General features: G+C 54.2%; 1 protein-coding gene across 1 annotated transcript in view; it reads right to left on the reverse strand.

Annotated features, from left to right (window-relative positions):
* Window positions 1-8,101: 8,101 nt before the first annotated feature.
* The window catches only part of Gcn1 (GCN1 activator of EIF2AK4), a 60,401-nt gene continuing 43,937 nt past the window's right edge, over window positions 8,102-24,565 (reverse strand). Inside the window, exons 39-58 of the mRNA XM_052169127.1 lie at window positions 21,788-21,856; window positions 21,493-21,631; window positions 21,212-21,408; window positions 20,956-21,098; window positions 20,483-20,600; window positions 20,157-20,372; window positions 18,326-18,490; window positions 17,575-17,736; window positions 17,225-17,317; window positions 16,410-16,553; window positions 16,032-16,301; window positions 15,731-15,844; window positions 15,102-15,332; window positions 14,257-14,450; window positions 14,051-14,165; window positions 11,316-11,412; window positions 10,912-11,060; window positions 10,393-10,500; window positions 9,097-9,315; window positions 8,102-8,736 (exon numbers count right to left, since the gene is read on the reverse strand). Of these exons, the coding sequence (XP_052025087.1) occupies window positions 8,611-8,736; window positions 9,097-9,315; window positions 10,393-10,500; window positions 10,912-11,060; window positions 11,316-11,412; window positions 14,051-14,165; window positions 14,257-14,450; window positions 15,102-15,332; window positions 15,731-15,844; window positions 16,032-16,301; window positions 16,410-16,553; window positions 17,225-17,317; window positions 17,575-17,736; window positions 18,326-18,490; window positions 20,157-20,372; window positions 20,483-20,600; window positions 20,956-21,098; window positions 21,212-21,408; window positions 21,493-21,631; window positions 21,788-21,856 (3,069 nt within the window). The 3' untranslated portion in view covers window positions 8,102-8,610. The remainder of the gene's footprint in view (window positions 8,737-9,096; window positions 9,316-10,392; window positions 10,501-10,911; window positions 11,061-11,315; window positions 11,413-14,050; window positions 14,166-14,256; window positions 14,451-15,101; window positions 15,333-15,730; window positions 15,845-16,031; window positions 16,302-16,409; window positions 16,554-17,224; window positions 17,318-17,574; window positions 17,737-18,325; window positions 18,491-20,156; window positions 20,373-20,482; window positions 20,601-20,955; window positions 21,099-21,211; window positions 21,409-21,492; window positions 21,632-21,787; window positions 21,857-24,565) is intronic.

Genomic DNA, 24,565 nt, shown 5'->3' on the forward strand with positions numbered 1-24,565 from the left:
CATGGTGCCTGACAATGGTCTGTGACTTCGGTCTCAGAACTGATGTCATCCCCCGACCTTGGCCAACACTTCAGACATGTGGTGCATAGGCATAGACTAACACTCAGATCCATAAAATAAAAACCTCAAAAAGTTTTAAGAGGAGACAAGTGGAAAGCCAGAAGCCTTAGGGTCAGGGTAGACTTCAGATGAAAGCTGCAAGTCTCCCTGGCCCATGGAGCATCAGGTCAGGTCATCCTCATGCCTGCTGCAAGATTGAAAAGATTGCAGTTTCAATGCCAACTTTGAAATCCACCTCTGCAAAGCTTCTGGAGTCACGGAGCTGCGTCTCAGAGCCCATTTCCTCAGAATCCTGTCAGCACGAGGCTGTGAGTGGTCAGTCTCAGGACCAATGTCAGTCCTCCTGCCAGGACCTGTTCGTCTCTGAGCCTGAGCTGGTTCCTAAAGGGGACTTTCTGCATTCCCAGAGCAGCAACCTGTTAACCCAGGAAATCTGGGGAGGGAAACAGAAACTGCCCTGGGAAGATGAGAGTCCCAGTTCTGACCGTGCATCATCTGGAGCCCAGCTTGCGTCAATTCCTGCATTTATTCTGTAGCTGTCTAATGGCTTTTTACCATTTACTCTGCTCTCCTGTATCTCAGAGGACACAGACTGCTGTGAGCAGGAGGGAAGGGGGAGAGCCCATCACGAAGATTTCATGGTGCCACCAGAAAAGAGGTGCACTTTGAATGTCAGCTGTATTCAGACAGGGCTGTCGCGCCCTGTGAGAATCACCGATTTTGGCTTGGAAGAGGAATTCCCTGAAGCCAGGGTATCCCACAGCTCTGAAAACGTTGTCTAATGCTCACCTAGCTGCAGTCAATGAAGAGCTCTTTCCAAAAACACCCATGCAGCGTGTCCTGTGTGAACTGCGGCAGGCTGAGCAAGCTGGCCTGCAGCTAGAGACCTTGTCCTGAGCCATGGCTTATCTTCCTACCTTAGAGCTGACTCTGGGAGATCCCCATCAGAAATGCTACACAGCAGGCCCACGGCAGGACGTGGGTCTGCTGGATAGAGCTGCAGAGCTTTGCTTTTTTTTTTTTTTTTTTGTTTTTTGTTTTTCGAGACAGGGTTTCTCTGTGTAGCCCTGGCTGTCCTGGAACTCACTCTGTAGACCAGGCTGGCCTCGAACTCAGAAATCCGCCTGCCTCTGCCTCCCAAGTGCTGGGATTAAAAGCGTGTGCCACCACCTCCCAGCTGAGCACCTGGCTTTTGCAGATGACCAGGTTTGGTCCCCAACAGCCACATAGCAGCTAACAATGTCTGTGGCTCTCGGGTCCCACGCATGCCTCCTTTCACTTCTTTGGGCGCCAGGCACACGTGTGCTATGTAAACACATGCAAATCACTCCTGTACGTTTAAAAGGAATGTTTTTTTTAAGATTTATTTATTTATTATATCTAAGTACACTGTAGCTGTCTTCAGACAGATGGTCGTGAGCCACCATGTGGTTGCTGGGATTTGAACTCAGGACCTTCAGAAGAGTAGTCAGTGCTCTTAACCGCTGAGCCATCGCTTCAGCCCCTAAAAGAAATGTTTTAAAGTATTTTTAAATTAAAAAAAAAAAAAACACAATTATTGGGACCTTCATGCCTGGCACTTAGCAGCCAGAGACTTAGCAGTAAGCAAAATTTACAAACCTACCTTGATGGTGCTCAGGAGCACGGGCCATGGGGGCGTCAGGAGAAGGAAGATTGCACATAAGGGGCCGGGAGCCCAGGGAGCGCGGGTGATGGACCTCTGCTCCTCCACCGTGGCAGTGAACACAAAGCAGGTGGTAAGCAGGGGGGCAGGGCTCCTCAGAGGTGCAGAGGAGGGATGGGGTATGAGGACGATGGTATCGGGCACCCCAAAGTCAGCAGTGCTGGGTTCGGGTCAGCACTGGAGGGACCTGCGGATTCCGGGTAAATCCGAGGGCCCTGGGCTGTGGGCATGCAAGAAAGTGGAACTGAACATAAAAACCATACCAAGCTCTCTGCGGCTCTACAGAGCGATCCAGGGGCTATGCGTATGATAGGCAGGCACTCCAGCAGCTGAGCTCCGTCACCGAGGTTCCTATTTCATCAACACCACCACCACCACCACCATCATTTTATATATATATATATATATATATATATATTTTAAAAGATTTATGTGAGTACACTGTCTCCATCTTCAGACACCAGAAGAGAGCATCAGGTCCCATTACAGATGGTTGTGAGCCACCATGTGGTTATTGGGCACTGAACTCAGGACCTGTGCTCCTAAGCGCTGCGCCATCTCTCCAGCTAGCTCCCTATATGGTTTTTCAATACAAGGTTCTCTGCATATTCTTGGCTGTCCTGGCACTCACTTTAAACTAGATGGGTCTTGAACTCAAAGACCCACCTACCTGTGCCTGGGATTAAAGTCATTAAAGCCGCCACTGACTTTGCGATGCTCTGAGTGAATGCTTCGATGAAATAGTTTCATTTTTTTAAAGATTTATTTTAGGGCATCAGATCCCATTACAGATGGCTGTGAGCCACCATGTGGTTGCTGGGAATTGAACTCAGAACCTCTGGAAGAGCAGTCTGTGCTCTTAACCACTGAGCCATCTCTCCAGCCTGATTAAATATTTTCTAACACATACTTCCTTTGTGATTCCTAGAGAACAGTCATCCACAGGTCAGACACACATAAGCATTCTCTGAAGTCCTTAATAATTTGGAAGTGTAAGTGGATCTTGAGGTCAGGCTGTTTGAGAAACAATGTGCCAGATACTGCTGTGCCCCAGCTGCCCACCTCCCTTAGGTAGTAGGAAGGATGGATCAGCCAGAGCTTTCTCTCAAGGGAATAAGGAACTGCTCTGAGAGATGTCTATGCCTGGGTTGTTTCTGGTATCATCTAAGGAGAAACCATATCAGAAAAGCACTAGACAGGGTGTGGGGTCTCACCCAGAAATCCTACTGACAACACTTCTCATACAGGTTCTATCCCTCCTTGAATGAGGGAAGCCCCTCCCATAACAGAACTGGGGGGTAGGGGATGGCTCAGAACTATCCATGGAAGCAAGCAGTCCTGCCTCTTCTGCAAAGTGAACCAAACCCCTCTACAGAGCCACCTGCAAACCCTGATGCTTCTTTTATTAAAATCACTTTCTGGGGGCTGGAGAGATGGCTCAGTGGTTAGGAGCACAGACTGTTCTTCCAGATGTCCCACATGGGAACTCACAACTGTAACTCCAGTTCCAGGGGACCTGACACCCGTATGCAGCAAAAAAAATCAGTGCACATAAAAACTCAGTGCACTTTAAAATCGCTTCCCAGATTCTTATTGGATAGACTTTTATTGGTGACTAAAGAAATACAGGCTCCCCCCCCCCCCCATTCTGCCAGCTTAATGAATGACTTTAGAGGCCTTCTCCCATGTGCACCTTGTGTTGTGTTTTATCTATCTATATATACATATATATATAAAGAGAGAGAGAGAGGAATATGATGTTTGGTGGAGATGTGGTAAGGTGTGGGGGAAGAGGGTGTCTCTGCAAGCCCATGCTGAGACATTCCTTCCCCCTGAGGGACCAGCCACACAACAGTATAGAATAGAGAATAGAGTTTATTCAGGGCATGGGGAGGGAAGTGGAGACAGAGAAAGGCAGAGAGAGAGAGAGAGAGAGAGAGAGAGAGAGAGAGAGAGAGAGAGAGAGAAGGGGGCAAACAGCCAGGTAACTGTGGGGCGGGGCCTAGACAAAAGGCTAACACCTTGGCTCTGCCCTTCCTAAGGACAGAACTCTGTACCATGGGGAGTGACTGGTGGCCAGCCCCTTCCTGCCCTGTACTGGCAAAGGCAGCCATCACCATCAGAGTCCTGGCTTCCTGATCTTAAGGTGACAGCCCTTCAAACTACGGGGTGAAGAAACTGAAGGCACATCTGCAAGACGCTGTGCCCACCTCATGCTCCGCCTTGCTCGGTGACCAGCTGTCTTTGTCAGTGTTCAGTTGCTGGGATCTAGAGACCCATGACCAAGACAATTCTTATAAATGGAAGCATTTAACTGGAGCTGGCTCACAACTTCAGACGTTTAAAGTCACTGTCGTGGTGGGGAGCACGGTGGAATGAAGGCAGACACGGTGCTGGAAGAGCTGAGAGTTCTGCATCAGATCTGCGGGAGAAAAGACCCTAGGCCTGGCTTGGGTCCTCAAAACCTTAAAACTCAGCCCAGTGACACTCTTCCTCCAGCAGGGCCACACCTCCTAATCCTTTCAAATACTGCCACTCCGTAGTGACCGAACATTCAAATCTATGAACCTACGGGTCCATTCTCACTTAAAGCACCACACTGGCCCTTTCCCTAAGTCTCTCACATTGTCCACCTAGGGAGCACCTCCTGTGCACCTAGGGAGCACCTCCTGTGCACCTAGCTTTACACAGGGAGCACCATCATCATCCAATATAGACGACAAGCCTGTGGTGACCATGTACCATGCCTGTTACAGAGCTGGATCTCAAGCAGGGCAGGGAGGGTCTGAATCTGACTGCAAAGCCCCTTGTGCGTCCCATGCACCAAACAGGAGGACATTTCCTTCAGCACACCTTAGATCTAGTCCTTTAGATAAGGCCTGGGTCCTAGTCTGTGCAGACTGGCCTCAGGCCTGGGGTGGCTCGGCCTAGCCTCACGGTTATTCCTCAGGACTGCAGAAAGTTAGAGCTTGGCTGTTTGAGAAAGCTGTCAACGAAGTGACCACCACCCAGGCGTGGCAGCCGCGGCTCTGACTACAGCGCTGTGGAAGTGGAGACTAGAGAATCCCCGGAGCCCACTGCCCGGCCAGTCCAGCTGAGTCAGAACTCCAGGCTCAGGACAGGACCCGGTCTCAAGAAATAAAATGAAGAATAATCTAGGAAAACACTGACATGTGCCTGTACACATGCACACACACCAGGACTGTGTACACACACACCAGGACTGTGTACACACACACACATACAAATCCAAAACAAAAGTAAAATTCCATTTTCTATTTTTCTGTTTTGTTTTAAATATCAGAGACAGGTGGATCTCTGTAGGTTTGAGGCCAGCTTGGACTACAGAGTGAGTTTCAGGACAGAGAAATCCTGTCTTGAAAAAAACAATAGATAGATGATAGATACATAGATAGATAGAGAGAGAGAGAGAGAGAGAGAGAGAGAGATAGACAGACAATTATAGTCTCACTCTGTAGTTCAGTCTGACCTTGAATGCACAACATTTCTCCTGCCCCAGCCTCCTGAGTTTGGGGATATAAACTACTATATTACAAATTATTGCTTGGTTTAGAAAGACTTGATATAAGTTAATACAATCAGAACTATATTTAGAACATCCCTGACCAGGCGTGGTGCTGCAATCCTTGAATCCCATTCAGGAGGCAGAGGCAAGCAGACATCTGAGTTCAAGACCAGCCTGGTCTACAGTGAGGTCAGGGCACAGAGACCCCGTGTCAAACAGCAGCAGGAACACATGCTTGTACGTCCCCAAATGCCTACCTGGATTCAAAATCCATCAGGAAAACATCTCCAAAACAGAGTCTGAACTTCTGCAGAGCCGTGCCTCCTGGCCCTGCTTGTGAGCCCTGTAGAGAGGACTTCCTTGCAAAGCTGGCTCTTAGCAGTGTCCTGGCCTTGTCATACCATCCCGGTCACAGCTTGACACTACTTCCAGAGGCTCCGGTGAAGTTGAACACTCAATTTAGACAGTTACCTCTTGTCATTGGTTTGGGGACCCTGACTCTTTACAGATCTTCCCTGCTAGTGTCCAGCAAATGGGTGAGGAATTGCTAGCCTGCAGCAGTGGAGCTGGTGAGCCCTGGAGTGGATGGAGCTCTGGGCCAGTCACCTGGAGCTGGCTTCTGCACTTACCCAGAATCCTCCTGTGAGCTCCGGGACAGGAAAGGGTTGGAAGCACTGCCCACCTCAAGGTGAGAGGGCAGCACTGACATTTCTTAGCCTTATAGCCTCGAGCACGTAGCCGCCGTGCCTCAATTCCCTCCTCTGGCAAACAGTGACCAGGGGCTGGAGAGATGGCTCAGTGCACTGGCTGCTCTTCCAGAGAACCCTGGTTTGCTCTCAGCACCCAAAGAGCAGCTCACAGTCATCCTCACCTTCAGTTCCAGGGGCATCAGGAATGCAGTACACATAAGTGAGGGCAAAACAGATACACGCACACACACAGACACACACACCATATACACATACACACCCACACACATACACCACACCCACACACCAAACACACCCACACCCACAACACATACCACAAACCCACACACCACACACGCACATACACCATATACACATACCCACCCCCCCACACAAATAAATCTAATTTAAAAACAGTAACGAGAGAGAGACCCTTGTTTACAGGAGGAGGCTTCAATTAAATGTTGAACGGGACAACAATCGCTAACACCTAAAGGAGAGCTGAGAAGAGTCAGTGCTGAGTTTTTCTGAATTCCTCATTTGTAGAAAGAGGAACCTGGAGCACCAAAGCCCCGTCAGAGGCTGAGCAGCTGCCAGCCACCAGGACAAATATTTTTTTTCTCCTGTGGATCCACGCTCCACATCTTCCAGGGCTGCAGTGCCTTTGGCCGGGTCCTTTGGCCCACCCGCAGTGGGACTTCGGCGAGCTCACACCCGCTTGGCAGCCTGAGTACAATTCAATGTGTTCCAAGACTGGAACTATTCAGTGTCTATTGAGATCTCTCGTCTGCTCCTCCTCCGGGTTCTGGAACTGGAAGCTCTTTTTCCTTCAGCTTTTGCTTCCTGGGTGTCTCCGCCCTCTGCTCACTGGGCTAGGGCTGAGGATCTGGGGTGGACCGTAACCCAAGCTGCTGGAGGAAACAGAGGACAACCTGCGGCCTGCAAGAGGCTTCCAGGCCCTGCACCTTACCACACTGCCGGGAGTGGGGAGAGGTACACACACATGCAGACAAATGTCCCGGGCAGCTGAGAGGACACTGGTGACCAGCTGCTCCGTTATGGGGACTGGCTTGGCTGATCTTCCAAGGTCCCCTCCAGCCCTAGGATTCTACTACAGTTACTCCCAGCCAGGTGACACCGGGTCTGCTGGGGACAGGTCTTAGAGGTCACCTCGCCTTACAAATCCCTCAGTGGAAAGCCCACTTCCTACTCTGCCACACTGTTAGTAAGACTGGTTTTCTTTAGTATTTTTGTTTTTTCCTGAGAGAGGGTCAGATGTAGGTTGGTTAGCTTTAACTGTGTAACCAAGGCCAGCCCCTCCCCAGCCCTCCTGCCTCCTAAAGTGCTAGGATTACAGACCTATCACACGGGGCTACACCTGCCCCTCCTCTTTTCTTTTACAGCTCTAGCCAGTAATTTTTTGTTTTTATTTTATTTTGTTTTATTTTATTTTTTGAGACAGGGTTTCTCTGTGTAGCCCTGGCTGTTCTGGAACTCACTATAGGCCAGGTTGGCCTCGAACTAAGATATCCACCTGCCTCTGCTTCCCAAGTGCTGGGATTAAAGGCATGTGCCATCACTGCCTGACCAGTAATCTTTTTTTTCCCATTTTGAGACAGGGTCCCATTATGTAGACCAGGCTAGCCTAGAACTCTTGGATAAACACCTGCCTCTGTCTTGAGTGCTAAGATTAAAGGTCTAGGCCACTGAGCCCAGCAATTGGCCGGTAAATTTGGTGGTTTATTTCACTGGGACCAGAGAACTTTGCATCACCATGAGCCTTCTGGGACTGAGGAGAACTCATTCCTAAGCCAGGCAGATGCTGAGCTACAGGTCTGGTTCCCTTCTGCACATCCCCGGGCCACAGGAACACTGCTCCAGAGGGAACGCGTGTCTCTGGAGCCTGACCACCAGAAGATCACCTTCCCACAGAACGGAGCTGGGAAGAACATCATTCAGCCCCTGGTTTCCCCGCACTGAGGGAGATCTCAGGCCTCAAGGAACCTGGAGAGGGAAGTCAGTGAATGAGGCCCTGGAGGCGGGGTGGGGCGGGGCAGGGTCGAACACCCTCAATCCCAGCACTGGTAGGCAAGGCCCTCCTGACAACACAGAGACCTTGTCTCAGAAAATGACAACCCCTGCTTCTTTCAAGATGAAATCAAAGCCTTTATTAAACCGCCTTTGAATGGCCTGTACCCCAGGACCCAGAACTGAGGAGGGGGACCACGCATTGCCCTGTCCAGACAAGTCAGGTCCAATCAGGCCGCACAAGCCGACGCGTCAGGCAGGGCCGAGCGCTGCCCTCTGCCCCACTCAGCCTGGCAGACACAGGCTGCCCAAGCACAGAGAGGCTTTGAGCTCAGGCGTCCTGGCCGGGCCGGGCCGGGCCCAGCTCCCCTGGCTGCCGCTCGCTGAGGTCACTGTGCACGCTTCTCTTTCTCTTCTCCAGAGATAAGGGCGAGAGATGGAGGAGGCAATTTTCAGTTGTGTGTGGGTTGGATTTAAGGCTTTGGCTCTGGTTGGTTGACATACTAAAATACTTTCTGGGAACACCATCTCCTGAGCTCCCTTGGAATAAACATATTTTCAAAAATGAAAACAGTGTGAGCACAGACGAGGGAGGGGCAGTGTGGCCGCGGCGGGCCAGCCTGTCACGTCAGGATGGTGTCGTCCACCTGCTCCACGGAGTCTGCTTGGCAGGCCAGCTTCCTCAGCGACCTCCGGCTGCACTCGTTCAGAGCCTCCAGGCTGGCCACGTCCAGGATCTTGGAGACGGACTATGGAGAGAGGACCAGAGGCGACAGTCAGGGCACAGCTTCAGGACAGAGGCCAGGCTGAGCCTGAGAGCCACCGGGGCGGAATCTGGCAGCACAGGGGCTTCGGATGGATCAGAGACAGCACAGAGAACCTCTCCTCATGCCTCTCCTGAGTCTGGGAACAGGGCTGCTGAGGGGAAGGCCGAGGGCACAGGGTGGGCACACAGGGGGTACCGCCCGGGTTCCTGTCCTGCGCTTGGGGAGCACCGGAGTCTCTACTGCCCTGACAGCTAACAGACTGGCAGAGTGAACAGGGCGCCAGGACTGCTGTACAGAGGACAGCCATGCGCAGCGCGTGCCGCGCCCCGGCCGGGCTCCCACCTGGAGCAGATCGTCGCCCTGCCTCATCTTGAGCAGGTTCACGATGGCCTGGTCGCTGTAGGCCCTCACTACAGTGTTCTTGTCCTTGGTGTTGTCGAGCAGAGCCTTTAGGATGGGCTTGATGGTCTGGGGATCCAGGGGAGGCCGGGGGTCCTTATTCGCCCACCAGATCATCTTCTCGGCGACGAGCCTGAGGTCACTGGACGGGTTCTGCAGACACTGGGAGAGGGGCGCAGAGGAAAACGTTCACTCTGTGATCAGGAAAGCCCAGATCTCCAGAGTGGACACGCTCCTCCAGCTGACACCAGGCCCTGCTTCCCCCTTCAAAAGGACAGTGTGACAAGGTCCCCCCTGACAGGTGACAAGCTGTCTTCCTTCCTTCCCTGTCTCACTGGTGCTGCTAGCCCCTTGGCCCTCAGGCAGGCCGCATGCGTGCGTCCCTCTGTGCTGGCTTGGCCGGCGGTGGTCACACTGCCTGGGGTGCTCACCCCTGGGTCCATTCTCAGATGGCTCCTCTTGGTCCTTCCCCTCTACCTGAGCCAGGCCTCTGTCCAGCAGGCTCCGGGGGCTGCCTGCCTTGACTGTTTCCACTCCTTATGGGTCAAGCCCAGCAGCCCTCAGTAAACCAGCGCTTCGTGGACAGAGGTTGGTCGGTCATAGCACCCAGAACCTCCCTAAATTCTTTCTCACAAGTGGGACAGGCATCTCCAGGGAGGAGTGCCTCTGAACTCGTCCCTAGCAATGCCCAAGCACAGCAGCGCAGCAACCGCCCAGGAGCTGTTCACAGAGGCCGAGGCTGGGACTTGGCCCTGACGCCCCGCACCATGACATTTGAGAAGGGGCCTGTCAGAGAGAGACTTGCTGTCGCGTCCGACTCATTACCTGGCTCAGTCACCTACTCCTTCCCCTAACTCACTTTATAGCCCAGGATAGCCACAGGTTCACAGTTCTCCTGCCTCTGCCTCCCAAGCTAAGGGAGCAAGACAGGCGAGGAGATCATGAGAGTTGGACTCCATCTGCAGGCATGGAGGCCCCTGCAAGCCCAACACAAGGGGGCAGAGGCTGGCCTCCTCAAGTCTGCACTGCGCCAGCTGAGACTACACAAGAGACTCCGGCCTGGGAAGCAGGGAGGTGCTCGGCTGGGAAAAGCAACGGTGGCCAAGCCTGACAGTCTGACTGGACCCACAGGACACGCGGGAGGAGAGATCAGCTTAGGAGTGACTCCCGACCCCATCTCCTGCTGCAAACCCACAAGTGTTTAACCCCAGGAGCTCTGGTCTCCACCCCCGCACTCACCTTGATGAGCAGGCTGGAGAGCCTGGGTGGCAGCTGCCCGCCTCCTGTCTCAATATGATACTTCATGAGGAAGCCCATGCCCCGAATCCCACTCACGGCGATGGGGATCTGTGGGGAACAGCGAGAGCTACCCAGGATGAGGCCATGTCACCCTGCCGTGCAGCGGGCCCTCACCGCCATCTCATCCCACCACACACCAGAGGCCCTCACCGCCATCTCATCCCACCACACACCAGAGGCCCTCACCGCCATCTCATCCCACCACACACCAGAGGCCCTAACTCGGACATTGCCAGGTCCCAGGGGCAAGGATCAGAGAGACCATGGCACTCCTCTAACCCTAGTCTCAGTTTAGATGGTTAAATTGGAGAGCGAAGGACTCACTCGCTCAGCATCTAACAAGTCAGCAGGCCACAGCAGGACCCAGGAACTGAGCACCAGCTGGCCATGCCCCTCCACACAGGGCTGGGCTATGGAGGAATGGCGTGGCGGGTCAGGGGACACAGGACTGAGCCTTACCCTGTCTGCCACAGCGTTGCTGAGGACCATGTCCTGAACCTCGCTGCTGTATTTGCCGGCGCAGAGTCTGCTGGGAGCCACGTTCACAGCCACGGACAGCGCCAAGCTCCGGCCGTGCCGAACCATCCAGTCGATGCCAGATACATCAGCTGAGCGGAAGCACACAACTGGGTGAACTCGCACTCAGAGCACACTCCCACCCTCAGAGCAGGGCCCAGGGTGCAGACTTGGGAGCGGGAAACGCAGCCATCTTCTAAGAGCAGCAATAGCAGGCTAGGAGCCCTGCAGACATCTGTCTGTGGTAGGCGCTGGGTGCTAAAGGCAAGGGTAGTCCGGGGGCTCCAAGACCCTTCAGGAGGAGGGGGACAAGTGTCTAGCCTCTTCCGGGCCTTGCAGCAACCTACCCAGCAAGCACTGCTGAAGGACAGTGTGGAGCTCCTCTTCAGTCAGGAAGGCACACAGTTCCCCAAGGCACCCAGCTGAAGAGATCCGAGTGTTGTCCTGACAGGGCAGAGGGGAGTGACAGGAGTGTGGTCAACACCACCAGCAACCCAGGACTGAGGGCAGGCTGGGGAAAGGCTGGCAACCTCAGCTCAGGAACTCCAGGCGCCCGAATTCCCAGCACCTGACCAGGACCTCCAGTTCACTGCAGCTCCTACACAATGGGGAGTTAGAGGGACGCACTGCACCTAGCTACAGAAAACACGAGCGAGCGAGCGAGCGAGCAAGCGTGCGAGGTGTGTGGCGGGCAGCCGCCGTCACAGCAGCAGCAGCAGCACTGCTATTACACGGCACCTTGTGCTCCGGACTGCATGCCTCCTGTGTAGCTTCTCCACTGCCATCCTCAGTGCACCGGACAGACACAAGAGCAGAGCTGGAAGGACCTCAGCACAAGAGCCACCTTCCCACAGCTGCTACAAGACAGCCACAGCAATGGCGCTCAACCCCGCCCGCCCGCCCGCCCATCCGCCCGCTCGCGAGCCCCTTGTCTAGTGACTTGCTGCTCTCTGCCTCTAGACAGTCAGGCTGAAGCCGTCGGTGTGGGTGTGGGGGGAGGCTGTCAGGTCATGCACACTAGCTATGGAGGAAGGCAGTGCCCAGACGGCAGCACAGCCTTACACGTGCTAGGCACACGCTCTTCCACAAGGCACGCCGCAGCGCCCTAGGATGAGTGTGTTCTGTCCAAACCAAGGCCGGACACACATAGACTCCCTGCTCGCCCCATGGCCAGCTCACTCCCAATAGACAGAGTAGTGATCCCAGGCAAATGCTGCCTCGTTATTAAGTCCCCCTTTGACCCTGTGCCTCCAAACCAAATGGGCTGGCTACTTTTAGTCAGCCTGACACAAACTAAAGTCATCTGAGAGGACAGAACGGCAACAAGAAAAAATGCCTTTGTAAAATCCAGCTGTAGGGTACTTTCTTTATTAGTGATCAATGGGGACATGTCCCACCCACTGTGGACGGGGCCATCCCTGGGCTGTGGTCCCAGGATCTATAAGAAAGCAGGCTGAGCAGGCCTGGCCTCCCTCCATGACAGACTACAGTGTGCAAGCCACGCCGTAAACCCTTTCCTCCCCAGCTTGCTTTGGTCATGGTCTCCATCATGGCCACAGAAACCCGGGCCAACCCAAACTAGGACAGACGAGATGGCTAGGAGGCTAAAGCCAGGCTGAGCCTGGACCGCCACCTTCACAGGCTGTCCACAGTGCGGGTCTCCAAGCACTAGGCACACTGAGAACTAGCTCAGACACCCCCTCTCCATATGAGCTACGATCTGCTGTGGAAAACTCAAGTTTGCCTAATAAGAGTCTGTGCTGCACTGCGCATGATCCTGTAAGAGCTCCGGGAACGACCGTGACCATGCCAGCTTGGCGTACTCGCAATCACAAGGGAGGCAGGGCTGCAGTCAGACAGCAGGCCACCAAGGACCCCAAGCAGGTCTGCAGAGCCATGGGCACAGCAACCCAACGGCCTGCCAGGGCCGTGCAGAGTTTGATGCCATATGACGGCTTAGCTCAGACCTGCAGCGCCAGGCAGGGAGACTAAGGCAAGAAGATCACAGCTGAGATAGCCTGGGCTACCCAGAAAACCTTACAGCAAAAAAACCAAAGTTTGCTCAGTGGGCGAAATGCTCACTACGCAGCTTCAAGATCTGGGTTCAGATGCCTGATACCCACATACAAAGCCAGGTATCCCCAAGGCCGCTGGCCAGTCAGTTAAGCCTAAAAGGGAAACTCTAGGCTCAGTGAGAGACCCTGCCTCAAAAACAGCACGGCAGAGACGGGATTAAGGAGAACTCACTGAGCTGGACGGTGACTGCACACCGTTAATCTCAGCACTGTGGAGGTGGAGGCAGGCAGATCTCTGTGAGTTCAAACCTGATCTACAAAGCGAGTTCTAGGAGAGCCAGACCTACACAGAGAAACCCCGTCTCACGCCCCTCTTCCCCTCCAAGGAGGACCTTGCTGACCCTCCACAAGGACCTCCCCAGGTGAACACACCTGCACCCCTCACCCCCGACACACACAAGGCTGCCACACCAGAGAGGCAGCTGTCTGTGGGAGGGAAACAGTCTTCCCGCAGTCTCACTGCCCTCGGAGTCCCGCCACAGTCAGGAGAGCAACAGGAGCTGAGCAAGTGCTTCCCCCACTGGCAGGACCAATAGGACCGGGGGCCACAGGAGCCCCGGGCCTCTGCCACTTGGTAGAAGTACAGACACGGGCGACCTCGCCCTCTACAACAGCCGCTCCAGGAGAAAAGGGCCCTGCATGGCTCCTGAAGCCGGCTGCTCCATCAGGAGACAGACAGACAGACAGTGACTGAAGCTAAAGCAACTGGGGAAGGTCTAGTGACCCAGCTGCTTCATCCACGGAAGATTCATCACACAGGCTGGGGCTCAGTGGGAACTCGTGCTCAGTGCCCGTAAGACCAGCACAGTCAAGACAACAAAACCTGAACCATAGAAATCAGCATCAGTAACACATCCTGACTCCCTCACAGCCAGAGCATCTTAAGGGCAGGGTTGCCCACGCCCAACCGACAGCTGAACCAGTCACTCACACAACATGGAGAAAACAACCAAAGACAAAAAGCAGTGGAATGTGCAGTGCAGCAGTATAGTGACCTACAGCCATACCTCATCGTGGCCCAGCATGCTTAGCAGGAGGGAGACAAGGTTTTTCCGGATGGCAGCATCCACTTTGGAGCCTGCACCCTGAATCACATACCTCAGGGCCTGCAACATGGTGTCCCTACGGAAGAAATGTACTGCTTTAACACCGCTCCTTCTGCCTACTCAGGTCAGGCCTGGCCTGCAGAGGTCCTCCTGCCGAGGTGCCGTACCTTATACCCGGGTCCTCCACCACACGGATCCCGTTGAGCAGCTCTGTGAAGAGGGGGTCCACCTTGATGTGGATGGAGATAAGCTTCCCCAGCGCATCAGCCGCCTTCAGCCGCACGCCCCGGTTGGAGTCCTGCAGGGCTTTGGTGAAGGTGGTCTGAAGCTGGGGCAGGAAGGGCTTCAGGGTGATCCCAACCTGTGGATTGGAGAACGGCCGGAAGTCATGCCTGCAGTAGACATCAAGGTCCTGGTAAACTGACCTTGAACCTATGGATCAAAGCCACCATGAGCTCGGCAAGCTCCCGCATCCGGGGACAGCCAGCCCCAAACAGAGAAGACAAGCCACACAGGAAGACTGCGGAGCTGCACCATAAAGCAGCGCCTCCTGGCCTCCCTAACGCTGTGACTCTCCAACAGTTTACAGGTTTTTGTTCCTACTTCATAACTGTCCTTTTGCTACTGCTACAAACAGTAATGTAAATATGTGATATGCAATCCCTGTGACCCCCGCCCCCATGGTCTTTCAACCCCCAGGTTCAGAACCGCTCATTATCAGCATCTTTTGTCAGTGTGAGTAGAGGAGGCTCAGTGGCAGGCGCCATGAGAGGGAGCCCTCTTGTGGCCCTGGCTACACCAGGCTACGGCTTATCTGCAAGGACGAGCGCACCCACAGCAGATCACCAGAGTTGCATGGGTGAGGAAGCAGGCTCTAAGGTCTGGTCACAGAGCCATCTCGTGTCTGTGGCCCAATTCCCTCTGCCTCCATAGCACATCGCATGCTGGTCTCCTGCAGACAGACTTGCTTGCCTGGATCCAAATGGAATCCTAAAATCCCTAACTCACTCGCCTTGCCCAGCAAGAGGCTGAGTGTCTCCAGCAGAGCCGCCTTCACAGTCCAGCTGAACCGGTCCCCGAGGATGCGAATCAGAGGGCCAGTGATGCTGACCACGGAGGGCCTCAGGGCGTCAGCTGATGTCAGGCGGATCACCAAGCCCAAGCCCTTGGCTGCTTCTTCCTTCTGCTCCGGACTGCCAGTGAGGACTCCTTCCCGTAGCACTGGAAGGATGGAGGTGACTCCCTGACAAGAGAACCAGAGCTGAGAGTCTAGTCTCAAACACCCCAGGGCGATGAAGTTCCCATCCAAGCAAGGCATGCCCAGCTGCCACATTCTGTCCAGCTCCACCGAGTTCAGAACATGGCTGGGCCAGGGTTACCACCAAGAGCCTGTGACCCAGCTGGAGGGCAAAGGACCCAACCGGCTGGTGACAGGAGACTTGCACAGCTGCCACCCACTCGCTGGCTCTGGCTGAGGCTGCTTCATAGCTTAAACCCGGGGCAATCGTGAACCCGGTCCGCAGGGACCACCACAGAGAAGCTCCAGCACATGGCAGGCCGGATGGACTGGTGGCAGCTCGGCTGTCCTGCCGACACCTGCCACTGACGCCTGGCGACCCGCGCCACCAGGCTCCGTCTTACCCTCTTTGGAAGGCAGAAGCCTGGCACGTGCTCCCCTTTGCACTCGTTGCCTATGAAACGGATTTCCTTATGGAATTCTTCGATCAGGGCCAGCTGGTTACCAGCGTCCAGCTTCTGCGAGAGTTGGGGAAAGCACAGTGAGGCCGGCCCGCGTCTCCAGGACTGCGGCTGAGTAGCGGCAGCAGCTTCATTCTGAGCCAGGCTTGCAAACAGCTGCAATTTTAGAGCCCATGGTGGCACAGACCTGTAGCCCCACCCTCGGACACCTGAGGCTGGGAAAGCCTCGGTCAGCAGCCCTCACCTTAGTGATAGCATTGAGAGCGTCCCAGCTCTCCTCCAGAACCACGGGGCTGGAGTCATTGAAGAGGCGGATCAAGCCAGAGACCAGGCTTCGAAGGTGGCTGGTGTAGTCAGCCTTGGAGCGCGAGCAGTACATGTTGAGGATGATCGCGGCAGCCTGCCTCATGCCCACCTCGGGGCTGCGCGTGGCTTCCAACAGATCCTCGATGATGATCCGGTGCCCAGTGTCATCCTCTACTGAGAGGATCACAGCCTGGCAGTTGGCCATCTCCTGAAAGTCACAGGGACACGTGTGCACTGAGAGTGCAGCCAGTCTCCAAGCCAGCAAAGGCGGCTGTCACAGTCATCGAAAAGCTAGAGGGGCAGTCGTTAGCCGTACCAGCTGCTCGTCTGGAGTCCCAAGCTTTTCCTTCAGAGCTACCATGACTGCTGGGAGGATCACACCAAGGTGACGGGTCAGAGCATCGCCAGCCACAGAGGACAGGAAAGCCAGCACCCGGGTGTTGACAGGTGGCGTCGTCAGCTGGGGGACAGATAGGGTCAACCTCATGCCGATTACACCTCAGGGCCAAGCCCGGATTGGGGCCTAGGAGAAAGGACCAAGGGGGCCCACCACCCCCACTCCATCTAAGGGAGCCCACCCCCTCACTGCTGACCCAAGGGAGCCCACCCCCTCACTACTGACCCAAGAGAGCCCACCCCCTCACTACTGACCCAAGGGGGCCTACCCCCCAGCTCTACCCCAAGGGGGCCCACCCCCCAGCTCTACCCCAAGGGGGCCCACCCCCCAGCTCTACCCCAAGGGGGCCCACCTCCCAGCTCTACCCCAAGGGCCTGCTCCAACCCATCTTGAAAGACAAGGGAGCATGTGAGCTCCCTGCGGTAACCTTGCCAGAGCCAACATTGCATGTGCACAGGAGGCCCCAGAATGGGGTCTGCCATGTGTGGAGATGTACCATGTGTGAAGATGTACCTTGTGTGGAGATGTACCATGTGTGGAGATGTACCATGTGTGGAGATGTACCATGTGTGGAGATGTACCATGTGTGGAGATGTACCTTGTGTGGAGATGTACCATGTGTGGAGATGTACCATGTGTGGAGATGTACCATGTGTGGAGATGTACCATGTGTGGAGATGTACCATGTGTGGAGATGTACCATGTGTGGAGATGTACCATGTGTGGAGATGTACCTTGGGCACCAGATAGGGCAGCACCACACGGCTCTTAACGGCCATAACCTGCTTCAGACCGTCCAGGGCAAAGTCCGACACCTCCTTGTCATCCTGCAGAGGAGCATGGGGAGGACTGAGGAGCTGGCTCCTGCTGAGTCCCTGCTGTGGATGCCTCCCTGACTCACCTCCTTATCTCCCACAGTTATTACTGTTCAAGGACAGGCACAAGGCCACATTGGATCCTGTGGCACCCCTCCCCTGCAGATCCCAAATTCCTGCTGCCTTGTAATCCCCCCACCCCTACCCCCAGGCTTCACTGTCACAGACAGTAAAGGCCACACTGGTAGGTGTGAGGGAGACCCACTCACCAGCTGCTTCAGCAGGAACGGCAGAATGTCCTCCAGAGCCTGGTGGCCAATGGTGGAGTGCAGCTGCTCGAAGGTCTTGGCCGCTGCCTCCCGGACCTCCTCCAGGGGGTCACACAATGCCTTCCTTGCCGTGGGCACGAGGGACTCAGAGAAGAAGAGCACCTGGGACACGAGGGGCAAGCAGAGCTGGACCGTGCGTGCAAAAGCCGGCACAGGGACGTGGCCAGGCTCCCTGCGCTGGAGGGTGTTCTATTGACTGACCGTGAAAAGTGGAGTGCAAAATGGCAGTGAGAACACGCCAGCACCCCAGGAGCCCCTCGCCTGGACTTTAATCCCTAAGTCACAGCTACTTCCTGTCTCCTACAGGGCTCCGCAGAGCACAGCAGGGACCCCAAGACTGGCCCCCCAGCTCCTAGACTCTTTGGCTACATTCTCTTGGAAAGACAAGTTCCTCAGTCTGAACTCTAAACCAAATAAATGCTTCCTCTGCTAAATATCTTTTGTCTCCAATAGGTGAGGGCTCCGTGTTCTGGGAAACACACCCTCCTGCCTCTGCCTCCCTCTCCCGCGCACACACAGGATCTAATGCACGAAGGGACACGATGGGGAGTCATCCCTGGTTTCCTAAGGCCTCCTGCCTGAGGTTTAAGCTGAGGAGACATTCTGCACCTCAGAGTGAGGCCGCGACCCCCCAGAGCGACCCTCCCTCCCGTCCCCGCAGCTGCAGGCCCTGCTCTGCTCAGGTACTCACGGCATCCCGGCTGGTGGACTTCATGATCTCGCTGAGCCCGACGCATACACCCTGTCTCTCGTCGCTCTTCTGCGACCTCAGTCCTTCCTCGAGGATGGGGATGATCTCTGGGAGGATCTTCTCCCCCAGCTTCCGGACGAGATCTCCCAGCGTCCTTGCTGCAATCTGTCAGCAGAGAGGGAGTCAGCAGGACGCCCAGCCCCTGCAAACCCAGGGAGCCCAGACGGCGATTCCAGAATGAGGCTCAAGCTCACAGGCCTAGCCTATGAAGGGACACTGAAATCACAAAGAAAATAAAGCTACTGCTGCCACTGTGCACAGCCTGTAATCCCAGTGTGTGGGAGGCCGGAGCAGGAGACTGACTGTCATGAGTTCAAGGCCAGCCTGAGACAGAGATTCTGTCTAAACCAAGCCAAACAGAACTAAACAAAATGGGCTGCAAGGTGGCTCAGTGCTGACAGCCCTGACTCACTGCTTTCCAAAGGCCCTTGCTTGGTGCGCAGTTCCAGGGGACCCAACGCCCTCCCCTGGCTTCTGTGAGCAAACACACGCATGTGCACACACACACACACACAGACACTGTCACTGCCACACGATTTAAAAACAAACAAACCACAGCCCCATCCTTAAGGTAGTGTGGTAGAGACCAGGCACGGTGGCCCATGCTGTAATCCAGCACTGGAGACGCCGAGGGAGAGGACCACGAGTCTGAGGTCACCCTACACAATCCTCGTCCCAAAAATAAATCATAAATACTTACACAAACAAAACAGACGAGGTCAGCCTCACACACACCCACGGCCCAAGCCAAGTGTCAGCCTTACACACGGACATGAAGCCCATCAGAGCAGAGGGGAGCCGCCCTCGCAGCTCACTGACACTTATCCCAGAGTTTTTGCTCAGAAGGAACTAATTTGTAGCAAATGACTTAAGGAAAAAGATGAATTTTGTCTCTGAGTCATCATACCAACTCTTCTTTAAAGCTAAATACACAATATGCTTACCAAGGCCAGGGACCGGAAGTGGGCCAAAGGAGACAGGCCGAGGTGAATTATCAGTCCAGCCTGGCACATCCTCCGCCCCACTGAGCTGTCTCTCATCTCACACAGTGCGGCTCCTCCCCATGGCTCCCTCAAGCTACAGTGCCTGGCCCTGGCTTTCCCTAAGCCATGGCCTGCTCCTCGCGGGGCCTGTGCATCTAATGCCCATCCAATCCCATCTGGAACAGCTGGTTTTGCTTTCCCACCTCCCGGCTGCTCCGTGCTCACTAACTGTTCATCTTCCAACACACTTCTTCTTCTTCTTTTTTTTTTAATAAATCTTTTTTGTTGTTGTTTTTTTGGTTTTTTGTTTTTTTCGAGACAGGGTTTCTCTGTGTAGCCCTGGCTGTCCTAGACTATAGACTAGTCTGGCCTCGAACTCAGAAATCCACCTGCCTCTGCCTCCCAGAGTGCTGGGATTACAGGCGTGCGCCACCACCGCCCGGCCAACACACTTCTGAGAAGCAGTTGTGAGCGCTCGCTGGGCCGTGGGTCTTACTGCATGTGTGTGAGATGCACTTGCTACAAGCACAGCTGACACACGCCAGTGGCTATCAGAGTCAGATGCCTCGTTAAAGCTAAGGGGGGAGGTTCCTTTCCTCTGCCAAGTGCCCACGAGAGCAGGCCCCATTGTGGCACACAGTGGGCATTTGCTGAATGACTGAATAACCAGGTCAATGGTCCCGTTCCATGTGGAATGCCAGCGTCTCCCTCCAGTTCTGCAGATCCAGCTCCCGCGCTCTGAGAGGATGACCTTAGGGCTGGGATCCCGCCGGGCCCAGCAAACTCACTGTTCTCTTATCTGCACACGTGCTAGCCAGGAAACCCAGCAGGAGGCCAAAGAGAGTGGGCAGGATCTCTCGTAGGGTGCGGGGAGTGTTGGAGACGACGATCTTCCACACGTGCAGCGACGCCTGCCTCACCACCAGCTGGGTGTCAGAGCGGCCCATGTAGAGCCCGGCCAGGACCCGGTTCCGCCGGTCAACCCCCAGGGCCGTGATGATTGCCTGTAATGCACACAGGGCGGCAGCAAACCCAGGGTGAGGCCTCCAGAGCTTGGCATCAGGGCTTGCCCTCCACAGCCACGGGCGGGAGGCCAGCGCCGCCAGGCCCTCACCTTGTTAGACTGAGCAGTTCCAAAGTTATCATCCTCAGACGCTGTTTCTGTGGTCATTTTCCCAGTGACCCCAGAGATGTGGAATAGGAGGTCCCCAAGGAGCTGAACAGAACTGAACCTGAGGCCAAGAGTGAGTCACACAGCCTCAAGGGACAGCGTTAGGGTAGAGTCCAGTACTACACAGAAAGAAGACTTCAAGGCAGTGGGCCCAAACCCCCATGGTGGCTATCTTAAGACAGGCTCCATGTGCCACCTCGACTGGACGCTGGGATCAAAGGCCTGCACAACTATGTCTGGAGCCTCATGCACTGTCTACTAGGGAGCATGTCACCTCAGTCGTGAGAAAAAGGTCTGGGTGCACCTGTCCAACATGCAGAATAGCCTGAGTTCAACCCCCTGTATGGCATGATTTCTCAACTAGAGTTCCCAAGAGTCTGAGTGGAGCCACCGGTCCTCTTGGTCCCACCGCTCACCGTATTCTCCAGAGGTCATCAAAGAGGCCTTGCTCCAGCTGGGGCAGCAGCAGGGCGATAGCTGTCTCAGCATACATGGAGATGACCCGCTGGCCGGCACGCAGGGCGGTGTCACGAACGAACTCATTCTCATCAGCCAGAGCCTAGGCATGCAGAGGGTAGTTAGCATGGGCTGCCTCTTGGGGCTGACTGGAGGGCAGGACGAGGGTCCCTGGCAGCTGGCCCCAAGCTAGCTCGGGAGGACACTGGCACCTACTTTGAGAATGCAAGGGATGATGGGCCCCACGTAAGGGGTAAACTTGTCCCCAAAGGTGATGGGCAGGTAGTTGAACATCATGATGTAGCCGTCTCGGACATGGGGTGCGATGTCCACTTTGCTGGCTGTAGCCACAATCTCTGGCATCAACTTCTCCAGCTTTTCTACTCCTAAGCCAGCCATTACCTCAGCCAATCCTAAAGGACAAGGGTGGAATCAGCCACTAGCCCGAAAGCTCCTCAGGAGCTCCTGTCTGGCCTCTGGGCTAGCTCTGGCTTCACCTTGGGCAGCGCCTGAGCGATCCACAGAGCTTTGTTCATACGTCAGAGTCTCCATCAGCCACGGCAGCAAGTCCTCAAAGCACGACTCCCCCATGCCCTTCACCATGGCCCCAAGAGCCTTTGCAGACACTGTGCGCACCTGTCATAAGCAAGACAGACAGGGAGAGGAGACACATCTCCGTGAGAAGTGGGAAGGACCCCTAGCCTGCTGCCCTTCACCTGAGAGACAGACATGTGATTTGGGGGCACTTTCCAGGAAGGAGTTTTCCCAACGCTGGGCTATGCCCACACTCACCTCAGGGACAGGGTCCAAGAGCGAAGCTTTCAGGCCAGGTGTCACACTGGGCAGGTAAGGAGCCAAGTCCTGCAACAACACAAGATGGTGGTTCAGGCAGAGACCTGAGCCCTGTCTTCTCCAGGCCCTGCTCTGCTGTGGAACCCCACACCGCCATTCTGACAACAAAGAGAGACAAGAAGGACCTCACAACTCACAAAATATCTGCCAACTGGGTGGACACCTCTCCTCAGGGAATCACACACGCCTGCTTAGCATGTGTCACGGGCCCAGTCCAGCGGAGCCCCCCATCTCTCTTGGGACCACTGGCCTGTCCAGGCCCCAATTCTGAGGAAGTTACTTCTGGTACTATGCTGTCAAAAATTCACTGCCATCTTTTCTTTCTTTACCTTACAATGTTTATGGCTCCTGGTGCAGCATTCAGATTTAGGGAGTAATCTTCAAAATAGAAATGCCTCACGGGACCAGCAAGGTGGCTCAGTGGGTAAGGACACCCGCTGCCAAGCCCGATGACTTGAATTTGATTCCCAGGACATACATGGTAGAAGAGAACCTACTCCTTCAAACTGTCCTTTGGCCTCCATGTGCACACAAGTGTGTGCCTACACACTGTATTAAAATGTAATTAAAAAAAAAAATTCAAACCGTAAGGCATGGCGGCGCACACCTCTAATCTGGCGCTCTGGAGGCAGAGGCAGGCAGACCACAGTGAGTTCAAGATAAGCCCTAGAAGAGCCAGTACTACTCAGTAAGACTGCTAAAACAAGGGTGGGGGTGAGGTGGGGAGTAGGGGGGGTGGGGTGGGGGACGGCGGTGCCTAGAGAAACGGCTCTGCCTAGAGAAACTGGCTGCTCTTGCAAAGGACCTGGGCTCAATTCCCAGCACCCACATGACAGGTCACAACTGTAACTCCAGTTCCAGGGGATCTGACACCCTCACATAGACATACATGGAGTCAGAACACTAATGTACAGAGGGAGGGAGGGAGAGAGGGAGAGAAGGAGAGAAAGAGAGAGAGAGAGAGCGCGCACTACTTACTGCAATAGTTTTTTATTTAAAGATCCAGTCTCACTATGTAGCTCTGACTGGCCTAGAAATCACTCTGTAGACCAGGCTGGCCTTGAACTCAGAGTGCTGAGATTAAAGATATGCGCCTCTATGTCCAGCTTGCAATAGCTCTTAAAATGGGAAAAAACAAAAGCAGCCCACCACAGGACACTATATAACAAATATGTAAATTAAGGCACAGCCGGGGCAGTAGTGGCGCACGCCTGTAATCCAAGCACTCTGGGAGGCAGAGGCAGGCGGATTTCTGAGTTCGAGGCCAGCCTGGTCTACAGAGTGAGTTCCAGGACAGCCAGGGCTACACAGAGAAACCCTGTCTCGAAAAAAACCAAAAAAAAAAAAAAAAAAAAAAAAAAAAAAAAAAAATCCAAAACAAAAAACAAAAAAACAACAAAAGGCACAGAAACTTGTGCAGACATCACATGCTGCTAACGCAGCACAACGCAGCACTTTGGGGAGACTTACTAGAACTTAAGAAATGATGCTCAGGATGTAACTGGTCTCTCTATTGCTTTCCTGCTATGTAGCCTTGGCTGGCTTAGAACTCGTCAAGTAGACCAGGCTAGTCTTGCACTTGTGGCAACCCCATGCCTCTGCCTCCTGAGTGCTAGCTGGAAAAGCACACGCCACAGCGCCTGGCCCATAATGTGAGAACACTAGTCGTTAACTGCTTATTTGAGGGAGACCTGGGGCATTTTGTTGTTGCTTTTCTGATATTCTTCCTGAGACACAGCCTTCCATGAAATGCACACCGGTCTCAAAAAAAAAAAAAAAGCAACAACAAAAGCTAGCTGGGCAGCAGTGCCTACCTTCAGCTCTAGTCCCAGCACCAGGGAGGCAGAGGCAGGCGGCTTTCTGAGTTCGAGGCCAGCCTGGTCTACAGAAGTTTGTGAAGCACCCTGTGGGCACTGGCAGTTGACCCTGGGTCAGGGCTCGAGTGCCAACAGTGGCTCTCACCTTCCTAACGCTGTGACCCTTTACTACATACAGTCCCTGCGTGCTGTGGAGACTCCCAACCATAAAACTAACTTCATTGCTACTTCCTAACTGTCATTTTGCTACTATTACAAACCACAATGGAAACATCACACACACACACACACACACACACACACACACACACACACACCCACAGCCCCCAGAGGTCTCCACCCACAGGTTAAACCATTGTGCTAAGCCATTTCTCTGGCCCCTGGGATTTTGTAATCCTCCTGCCTCAGTTTCCTGAATGCAGATATTACAGGCACACATCACATATACAGTTTCAAGGGCTTTTTTTCCTTTTTGTTCTTAATTTCTTTTTTGTTTGTTTGTTTTTTGAGACAGGGTTTTCCTCTGTGTAGCCCTGGCTGTCCTGGAACTCACTCTGTAGACCAGGCTGGCCTTGAACTCAGAAATCCGGCTGCCTCTGCCTCCCAAGTGCTGGGATTAAAGGCATGCGCCACCACTGCCCAGCTCCTTTTCTTTTTTAAATTCACTTTATATCCAGATCTCCTTTTTCAAAATGTATTTCTATAATTTTATAAATGTAAGAATGCTCTGTCTACATGTCCACCTGCACACCAGAAGAGGGTATGCACCACACTATAGAGGGTTGGGGGTCACTATGTGGTTGCTGGGAATTGAACTCTGGACCTCTGGAGGAGGAGCCAGTGTTCCTAACCACTGAGTCATCTCATCAGGCCAAGTTTAAAGTTTTTAATTCCTTAAAGT

Source organism: Apodemus sylvaticus, chromosome 22 (genome assembly GCF_947179515.1).
Source record: "Apodemus sylvaticus chromosome 22, mApoSyl1.1, whole genome shotgun sequence".
Classification (NCBI taxonomy): Eukaryota; Metazoa; Chordata; class Mammalia; order Rodentia; family Muridae; genus Apodemus; species Apodemus sylvaticus.